Genomic DNA, 10,513 nt, shown 5'->3' on the forward strand with positions numbered 1-10,513 from the left:
GGGAGGAGATCGATTATATTTTTAGAGATTATCTGTCTCATGTTAGGACAGCGGAAGTTTTAATATGTATGTAAAATGTATTTTTTAAAGTTAGATGCTGCAGCTTCAAACAGAGGTTCGGTGTAAGAGTCTCTACCAGGTGGAGCAGAAGCGGCGCTCCGTCTGTCAAATAATACTACCTGTAGTAGCAGCGGTTCAACAGGAGAGCAGAACCAGCGTCTGACATCGCAGCTCGAAGACTTCAATCATTTTCCAGGTTATTTGTTTAGCTTTCTGACCGTCATGCTAATCCGGGCGAGTGTTTGTAGCTGTGCGCTGCTTTACCTGCTATCTGATCCTCCATATGTCTTTTTTACTGCAGTGAGCCTGGATGTAGCCAATCTCCGTCAAGTATGGCATTGTTTTTATGCCATATTAGATTCGTCGTGTTGATGCATTTTGAGGTGCTTCACCCCCAACTCCGAGGTAATTTTCCGCCGCAACACGCAAACTTCCCCATTCACTCAGTGCGTTATAGTTCCACATCGCTTAGGATTTGTTGCCGCGCGTTTGCGCAGAGTGAAGGAAAGAGGAGACCAGCTGCACAGGCAGGCTTCGAAATGAGTTGCAGGTGATCGGTTTATGTGATCGGCAACAAGAGACCGTGATCGGCGATCACCGATCATACACTTTTTCACGGAAATCGGCCTATTATGATCGGTGGCCGATCGATCGGCACACCTCTAGAATAGATAATATATTGGATATAATAATCAATACTCAATATACAGAACATTCACTGAACAGTGATCCAGAACTGCATTCTGGGGGATGTAGGAAGAAGAAAGGTTTTATCTGCTCAATTTCTCATGATTAACTAAGCAAAGTTGGTGGCATCAATGAACTCAATCACTCTTGGTTGCCTAGCAACAACCTGTTAAGTAACTTGCACGACAGCAGTTTCAAGTTATCATAACTGCTTAAAAATTAAAAACAAAGATGTGGAATGAAAACTACATAGAACAAGAAAGGTGACGACAGAAGGCGATGGAGTTTAAGAAAGAGCAGGAGTTTCTTAAGGAGACACAGTCCCAATTTCAAGGTGTTAAATTAGGAAGTAAATTTTCTTTTAAGTCGTATTTGGTATATGTAGCCTTTTTATAACTAATGAATGTAACACAGTTACTGGATTATGCTATAAACTGGCACTATGTGGCTGGGAAACGCGTAATACTTCCTCTTTAAGTTAATGTTTTGTTTGTTTGCACTGTCTTTTCCTCTTGTCGATGACATCATTTAAAAAGAATCTCTAGACCGTTTTAATAGAAAAATAGATTTTGGAGCTGGAAATCATTTCTGAATTGAATCACTAAACACTGAGATATTTCCATCTGCAACTTAAACATCCCTATGGAGGATAGAGGCCCACATAAAACATTATGGTGGGGCAGATTTGACCCCCTGCCCCTTGAGTTTGACACATGTGATGTAGTGTGTGTCTCAGCCAGATGATTAACACAGATCCTTAGTGGTTTAGTTTCACTTTGACGGTCTTCTGCTTTTAGATCTGTACTGCTCCCTGGAGGTGGACTCCTACGGCTACTTTGTCAACAAAGCCAAGACCCGTGTGCACAGAGACTCCACAGAGCCCAACTGGAATGAGGTGAGGCTGCTTTTCTGAAATGCACAGCAAGATCATTCATTTATGTAAGCCCCATGAAAGGGGATAAGGTTTACATAATTTGATTTGCATTGTTTCCACTGCAAGGAGTTTGAGATCGAGTTGGAGGGCTCTCAGACCCTGAGGCTGCTGTGCTACGAGAAGTGCTGCGCCAAAACCAAGCAGAGCAAAGAGGAGGGAGAGATGACAGATAAGATTGTGGCCAAAGGACAAATAAAGGTAGGAGAGCGTGATGCGAGTTACAGGAAGCAGTTTCAACGATGTACTTGGGGTGCAGCTGGGGATTCAGACTGCGCTGGTTTTCTTCCCGTTGGATTTTTGGGGACTTCAGGAATCATAGATCCCTAAAATGTCTTCTAAATATTATTGAAATGTACCACACTTTATTGAAGGTTAGTTTGGCGTATGATTTACTCATATGTATAAACAAAGTCATATTAACATGAAGACCTGAATCATTTCATAAAAAGTTTATTTATTCTGATGAGATAAATAATCATTTTACCAGACAAAACAAATTGTAAACTGTGAGAAGACAAACTTTTTGTACCAAAGTCTGTTGTATACAGATCAATTTAGGAATTGAATAAATTACTTAAAAAGATAAGAGATTTAAAAAGCACATTTTCTTTTAAAAGATCACTGAAATCCTATTTTTATTAAATCTTTTTTATTTTTATTTTAAACCTAGGTTTATGTGTGTAATTTGTAAAATGTGATTTCTGACTAATCTTGCGCAGATTGCGTGTTGTATGAATATTTTTGTGTTTTCTCAGCTGGATTCCCAGAAGATAAGTAACTACTTTGGTGGAAACTGAATGGGGATCCTAATAAATAAACAAACAGTATTGAAAACTTTTGAGATAAGAATAAATATACAGCGTTATTTCTCTCAGGTTCAGTCAAGGCTCAGCATCATTTTTGGGTATCGACAGACATTTATTCTGGACAACATGCCTCAACAGTGTTAAAAAAAATGCTGTCATAACTAAGAGAGGAAACAAAACCCTACGTTAGTTCACCAAATACATATAGGAATTACATAAATAAAAGACAAACAAAACAAATAAGATGTACCTCGTTGGCAGCTTTAACTCCAGAGGAATATAGATTATTTCTGTACAACTTCTTCTCACACTGAAACTTTTGTCATCTGGTCAATGAATAAGAAACTTGTTGTACCAAACATTTTTTTACTTCTGTTAAATTTGTCGATCTAAGAGAAATTTTTTAAAAATTGTCCATCTGTTTTAACCGCCTGTGGTTATAGGTTGTATTTAAACTGTGGTCAGGGGACCGCACAAAATCATTCAGAGGGGCTGCAAATGGCTCCCGGGCCGCACTTTGATGCCCCTGCTCCAGTCTAGAGATGGCAGTTGCTCGTTCGTTGGTGTCTTTGTCGGCTAATCCCCACTTCAAGGGCCTATTGCCGCTTTAGAAGAAGTGAGTCATGAGGCTGCTGCCGGGTCAGCGGCGATTGACCTCCTGATTGGGTGTTGTGACAGAGGCTGGATTAGACTTTGGGCCGACCAAATGTAGCTGCTGGCATCGCTCTGCTGAAGGGAGAGATGGTGGATGCTTGTTGATCAGCCGACGAAGAGATTTTCCTGCTGGGAACAGGTGGGTCAAACCACAGGAGAGCCTCCAGGGGGAGGAGCCTACGCAGGACGCAGGGCGAAAAGAAACTTTCACCACCATATTTTATGGTACTATTCGGATAATAGTAAAAGTGATGATAAAAACTATATCTCTTCTTTTTCACTGCAATCTTAGCCCCGCAAATGCAAAAGCTGCTCTTAAAACAACATTCCTATTTGTAACACGCTTCTTTAGGACACCAGTCAAATAAAGAATTGTGATTTACGTCACTAACCTGTACACAGCAACTGCACTTCATCATATTATCAAATGTATTGATATACTCATTGAACAAACAGTGGAGAAAACAGTAAAAGTAACAATCTCTACAATACGGAGATTGGGGGGTTTTAAACATTAAATGTGAAAATGATGGCTCAAAATACTTAACATGAAAAAACCCCCATCATGATAAACAATTCAATAAATGGCCACTCCTATGTAACATTCTCGCCTTATTATTCAGCATTTAATTCACTTATAGTGTTATTTTAAGCCTTTTTTGTCCTAACTTGATTGCATCTAGAGTTCTTTGGTAAAATTGTTCAAACCTATTGAACATTTTTACATTTTGTCACTTTGCAACCAGAAGCTAAGAGTACAGTTCTTTAGATCTCTTAGAGATGGGGCACGTGCTCAAGGGTCAAAGGTCACTCATACTAATACGCGCTTGGTCTAAGAGGATCCTGTTCAGCTACCTGAGATTCCTCCAGCCAGAAGTCTTCACAGCAGCAGGCGAGAGCACGTTGGTAAGAAGGGGTAGGAGGGGATTCTCCTCCTTAATCCTACAAATCCATTTGGGAAGTAGAACAACACAGAGGCGAGCGTTGTTGGCCAGGCTGCGCAGCTGTGTGTTGCTTTGCTGGAAGAAGCGAGAGTCCAACGCCAGCTGGACAAGAGGATGCCACTGAAAGTCGTGTCAAGAATCCAGGAACACAATTGCGATTCATCAAGACCAAATTGATGGCTCGTTATTTAGGGATTAAGGCCTTTCTGCTTCTGTTAGCGCTACAGTTTACGGACTAGTTGGGTTTTATAGGGAAGTACCGCTTTCTTGTTGGTCGGTTGGAAACTAAACGTAAAACAGCAATGCCAGAAAAGATGCGCGAGAGTAATCTGAACGAAGAGGAAAGCTTGGACTGGGCCATCGGTGGGTTTGAAGACGAGGGAGACCTGGCGGTGAGGAAACCGCCGGGTTCAGGGGCGCGCCTGTGGGACAGGGTCCGCAACAGTCTGCTCAAACCAAAGGTAAACAGCTGGAGGTGGAGTATATTATTACTGTGGAGGGTGACGAGTTATTTCCTGTTTGACCTCCATCAATGTGTTTTTTTAATTTCCTGGGTTTGATTATCTTTGAGGTTGAGCTGAGAGCTCTATATCTCCACTGATTGATTTTTTTTATTTTTTTTATGTTATGTAAGTGAATAGATTTTTTTCTGTGGGCAACGGATTATTGGAATGAGATTTGAAGGTTTCTTGGGTGAAAGAACATCTGCCATGTTGCGCAGGCACAGAGCTTAGCAACAGAGACATGATGGTCTCTCATTAGCGATTCTCCTGATTACTCATCATTTACATTCCCATGGCTAGATTACACCCCTGGAGGCAACCCATGCCATGTCCAGGCATGGGTGGTTGGGAGATTGAGTGATTGGTTCCATTATACCGCATTATTAATACAAGATTTTTTTAAAAGTGTAACATGATCTAATCAATCTTGTTCAAACATTTTTCATACTGGTATAAAAAAACTATACAAAATATTGATTATGACAATCATAATTTTATTTGTACAATGAATTTATCTTAATCTTGATACATAGGCCAAAGGAAAATATAGAATTACCTCCCAGTAAGTTTTTCCTAGATTTTGCGTGTTTTTTTGTTTGTTTTTTTTGCACCTAACATTACACCTTTTTGCTGTTTTACTCTACATAGAGTAACAACAACTGTTAACACAACTGATTAATTACTCTGGCTATCTGGTCAGCACTGAATAACTCTACTCCACAAAACATCTGTAGTTGGTCCGTCATCTTCTCTTGCATTTCATGAAACATGATTTTAAACTGAAGGAACATTTTGACAGAAAATGTCTTAGAACCAAACAAACTTTCTAAAACCTCAGTATACTTTGAAATCCTCTGCCGGCGAAGCAAAGGGCAAGATTGCTGCGTCTGCATTGTACTATCTATGCACAAGATTTTACAAAATGCTTAAGAGGAATATAAGGAGACTGAGCATCACATCAAAAAAGAAACTTCAAGGAATTTGAAGGAATATTTAATCTTTGCTTTCTCTACCGTGCGGCTCTTGGTAACACAAGGTTAAAAACTTTGTAAAGACTCATAAATGTATTTATTATGATGTAGTACTCCATAACCAGAGTTATGTCAGGGATAATGCATATTTTGAATGTTAACATTCCAAGACTAGAGCCTTGAGGAATCCCAAATAGGATCTTTCTTTGCTCAGATTTACAATTACTAAATGGCACAAAGTAGTCCCAGTTCACCAGTTAAAATATGAACCAGTTTAGCACAACTCTGCCAATTTTTCTGATAGTCAGTATGTAATGACCAGCTATGTTGAATGCATCAGTGAGATCTAGTGAAACCAGTGCAGGAGGTTTTTTTTTATTATTATTTATGCAGCACTTTTAAGACAAATGTCACGTTTCAGGGTTTATCACACCATCCACAAACTGAATTTGAATTTTGATCAGAATTTAATTTAAAATGAGCTAATCCTAATCTCATAGAATAAATCCATTTTGTTCCTCTTTTCATAGCTGGATCCGCAAACTCTGCAGAATAAAGACTGGCAGAGGACGGTGATTGCCGTGAATGGGGTAAGTTGTATTCCAGATGAGAATTAGGCAAAGCTGGAGTTGACTTTGAATGTGGGCATTATTTAGACAATTGCAGTAATAATAAAATCATGTTATTTTAAATCGCCATGATTTAAGTCTTGAGATTGCTTAGAATAACCTTGAAGTAGCTAAGAGGGAAATATCTTCACATTACAGCAGCAATGTTTGACCAGTAACCAAGGCGTTGTTACAGTTAGCTATAAGAAGCTACGGTAAATTACATTAGGGTTTATTATAAGAAATGACTCCTTATATAAAAATCGATGGTCTTACTGATTTCCTGTGGCCTCAGTGAATGGAGTTCAGGTCTGCTTTCAGGCGGTTAATCTCATGTTACCAAATCGTCATCAGCTGCTTCTTTCTCCGACCCGATGTAGATCGAGGTGAAGCTGTCGATGAGGTTCACCAGCAGGGAGTTCAGCTTGAAGCGAATGCCGTCACGGAAACAGTCTGGAGTCTTCGGAGTGAAAATCCACGTAGTCACAAAGTAGGTTTCTAATACGATGTTCAGATGATTTTCAGTTTGTATATTTGAGAGGATCCCCATCAGACTCTACTACAGTAGAGACTAGTCTTCCTGGGGTCCACACGTCAAATGTTACAATAAATCATACTTTTACAAAAATCACAAAAAAAGACATTAAGACACAAGCAAAATCAAAAGACAAAATTCAAATTCCTCAACAATTTGAGGTTTCACAAAAGGACATCACATAAAACACAGAAATAAACACACAAAATTTTGACGAGGCAAATTAAAAACAAACTGTGACAGTCTTCACTTTAAGGATAAATTCATCCAATCTGTCAGTTGATCTTCCACATGTCAGTGACTCAACATACACAAATTAAAAGACATTTGCTATTTTTTTATAATCTGTCTCATAAAGCTTTGGGTTTTTCGTGCATCTCTGTTCTGATTAGGCGCGAACGCTCCAAAGTCCCACTCATCGTTCGCCAGTGTGTGGAGGAGATCGAGAGACGAGGGATGGACGAAGTGGGGATATACAGAGTGTCCGGTGTTGCTACAGACATCCAGGCCTTGAAAGCTGCTTTTGACTCAAGTTGGTTTGATCTAAGTTTGTCATACAGACATTGTGGCGGGATAAGTAGAAGTATTCTTTTACACTACAACGAATTGTAAGTAGGTCAAGTTGCAGCTTTTCTCGTGCGTTCCACAGACAATAAGGACGTGTGTGTGATGATGAGGGAGATGGACGTGAACGCCATCGCTGGAACACTGAAGCTGTATTTCCGCGAGCTGCCGGAGCCTCTCTTCACCGACGAGCTATATCCCAACTTTGCCGGAGGGATCGGTCAGTCGTCACCTTGTTACGTTTTCACCACTCTCGTTTTGTCGCTGTTAGATAAGGTTGTGTTCTGACGGCAGTGAATCCACCTTTGCTTCTGTCTTCCAGCTCTCTCAGACAGCGTGGCTAAGGAGAGCTGCATGCTCAACCTGCTGCTGTCGCTCCCAGAGCCAAATCTGGTGACGTTCATCTTTCTGCTGGATCACCTGAAGAGGTAAATAAATGACTGGTAAAATTAAGCCATACCTTCTGTGTCTTTACTTATTCCTCAATCTGTACTAAAGAATACATGCCAGTATGAGATTCTTAAAATAAATATGGAAAATATGATATCACTTTTATTTACAACAAAAATGTGAAGGAGCCATTTTTTTTAGCAAACTACTAGGGAGAGGAGAGGCTCTGTTGTATAAAATAAACACCAACATAGATAAAAAGGTTAAAACCGCTGGAAAGAAAGTAACCTGATAAACTTTATGCTCACAAACAACAGTGATTCCAGAAGTGACTGTTTTTGATGAGTGTAGCAAACGTGCCTCATTTGGGTTATTTTTTTGTTGCTACTATTATTTTTATTTTTTTTATATTGTCCTAATAAAGATTCTGTATTTTGATTATTTTTTAATGCTTTTTAATATTTTAAAGTAAAGTAAAGCCATTTTTAATCATGTTATATTTGTGTCGATGTAAAGGTTCCTGTCTGGCAAGAAGGCTGACTCACCTCACTGAAACCAAATCTACCTAGTGGTATAAATAAAATTGATTGATTGATTGATTGATTGAATCAACATATTCTCATTTTAAATAATTGTCAAGAAAACAATCCATAGATTTTTACAGTCATAGAGAGTGACAGATGTACCTTAACAGCGTCGTCATTCAGATATAGTGGGTAACATCTTGTTTTAGTGACTCAAAAGGCAATTTGTTATCAGAAAAGTTAATTATCTATTTCTTTTTAACTCTTTTTTTGTCCTTTTTTTTATTAAAAAAATTACTCATCTACTTTGAAAACCAATGGAATTACAAACTGGGATGTGTTTGTGTCTCTAAACTTGATGATGGCTTTGTTTGTACAGGGTGGCTGAAAATGAGAGCTTCAACAAGATGTCGTTGCACAACCTGGCTACTGTTTTCGGTCCCACTTTGCTTCGACCTTCGGAAAAAGACAGCAAACTCCCGTCCAGCTCCCAGCCCATCTCCATGAACGACAGCTGGTCTCTTGAGGTCATGGCTCAGGTAAAGCCCATTCTGAAACATCAAACCACGTCACCGTACGGTTTGGAATATTTGCGTGACCGTCTCCTTGTGTTTCTGTTTGAAGGTTCAGGTCCTTCTCTATTTCCTCCAGCTGGAGAGCATTCCAGCCCCCGACAGCAAGCGGCAAAGCCTCCTCTTCTCTACGGAAGTATGACAGGAACATGAAAAACCTGGGCCGTAACGACCCCGCTCTGAGGAAGAATGTCCGGTTCCCGTTGCCCCTACTTCCATTAGCCACCAGGAGGCGCCATCATCCTCTGTTAAAACTGGAAATGACCACCGCAGTCAAAGCCATTTCTTTGGGAGTTAAGCTTGTGGTCTGTTTACGTCAACCTGCTGTGTCATAAAAAAGACTTCCCTTTAACATCTATACGTGGAATATATCATTCCTTTATTTTTTAATTTAAATCTGAAGAAGCAATATTTCCTGTGCTTTGTTCTTCTGATGCCCTGTTATGTCTGTGTGCACATTATCTCCATATTCACACTGGAGTTTTTTTCTTTTTCTTTTTCTTTTTTTTCTTTTGCTGTTTCTGGATTTTTATAAGATTTATTTCTGGCTGTGGATGGTTTGATGAAGAGACATATTTTTCTTCTGTGTATATAGCTATATATATATATATATATATATATATATATCCTTCCTGCACCCCCACCCACCCAAACAGTTTAAATTCACCTGTGCCAACCTTCCCATTCTGATGACCAAAAGAGCTTTTCTGTCCTCCTTATGTTTACACCATCTAAATTTTGTACAGAGACTAAACCTGTAGGCAGCACACAACATGCAGGCATGTTGAGTCAACCGGTCAACTTGTTGTGTTTTCTGTGAATTTCTGTTTCTTGGTTTGTTTTCCCAGATGAGCTACAGGGTGGATATGAGTGTTTTTGTTTTTCTTTTTGTTTTTTTGAAAGGAAAATCATTCCAGGAAATCTACCTTATCTCTTTACCCTGCCTACCATGGAATGTATACCATGCTGTGTGTAATGTCGATGACCTGCATTTCAGAACTGTTCACCTTTCTTTTTTTTTTTTTAGATTGTGTCAGCAAGCTGAACTTCTTGTGTTGCGTTCCTCCTTTGTAGTCTGCCACAGTTGTAGAAATAACACAATTTTCTGAAAACACTGTTTATCAGTAGGACAATCAAAGTGCAGCACTTCACTCACACCCAGCCTCACTAGCAGTTCTCTCAGAAGTCTGTGGGGGAAAAAAATGCAAATCTCTACAACTAGTCAAACACAAACTGTAATCTTAAAAGCTTTTGATTCATGTTAAACAAGCAATAATTCTTAGTGATGCTTAGGATTTCCTTGTACCATATGTTTGATTTATGTAAATAAAAACTTAAAAGCTTTTTTTTTATTTTGAAGGTGTCTAAATGAATAAATGCATCACGTGATGTGTAAAATATCTGGGCGAACTCATAACAAAACCACCTAAGTGTCAACCTTTCCCTCCTGAACGGTTTGTCAGCTTTCCCACCATCTTAAAATCCCAGTACAAAGTTTTCAAAACTCTTTGATGCATTTAGCTTTAACTTTAATGAATGAAAGGTCCCCAAGTCCTTTCCCTCTACCCCCTAAGTAAAACGCTGCTGAATTATTAAAGTACAATATTCCACATTAACTTCTTAGATGACACCATCAGTTATTGGGGAGCACTGCTAATCCACCTAATTTGCTTTTGCTGCTCCTCTTTAATAATGATCTTTGCCCATTATGACTGATGGAAGACATGGTTGGAACTTTCTTCCCTCTGCTCTTTGGTCCTG

The 10,513-nt window shown here is 39.3% G+C and overlaps 1 protein-coding gene across 1 annotated transcript in view; it reads left to right on the forward strand.

Moving 5' to 3' along the window:
* Positions 1 to 9,107, forward strand: part of LOC106957685 (BCR activator of RhoGEF and GTPase) — a 50,825-nt gene extending 41,718 nt beyond the window's left edge. The window contains exons 15-23 of the mRNA XM_015049110.1: positions 1,545 to 1,642; positions 1,748 to 1,879; positions 6,090 to 6,149; positions 6,548 to 6,657; positions 7,095 to 7,234; positions 7,352 to 7,486; positions 7,589 to 7,694; positions 8,560 to 8,719; positions 8,805 to 9,107. Coding sequence (XP_014904596.1) covers positions 1,545 to 1,642; positions 1,748 to 1,879; positions 6,090 to 6,149; positions 6,548 to 6,657; positions 7,095 to 7,234; positions 7,352 to 7,486; positions 7,589 to 7,694; positions 8,560 to 8,719; positions 8,805 to 8,894 — 1,031 coding nt within the window. The 3' untranslated portion in view covers positions 8,895 to 9,107. The remainder of the gene's footprint in view (positions 1 to 1,544; positions 1,643 to 1,747; positions 1,880 to 6,089; positions 6,150 to 6,547; positions 6,658 to 7,094; positions 7,235 to 7,351; positions 7,487 to 7,588; positions 7,695 to 8,559; positions 8,720 to 8,804) is intronic.
* The last annotated feature ends 1,406 nt before the right edge of the window (positions 9,108 to 10,513 follow it).

Source organism: Poecilia latipinna, unplaced genomic scaffold (assembly GCF_001443285.1).
Source record: "Poecilia latipinna isolate Pla-1442-1.1 unplaced genomic scaffold, P_latipinna-1.0 Scaffold927, whole genome shotgun sequence".
Taxonomy (NCBI): Eukaryota; Metazoa; Chordata; class Actinopteri; order Cyprinodontiformes; family Poeciliidae; genus Poecilia; species Poecilia latipinna.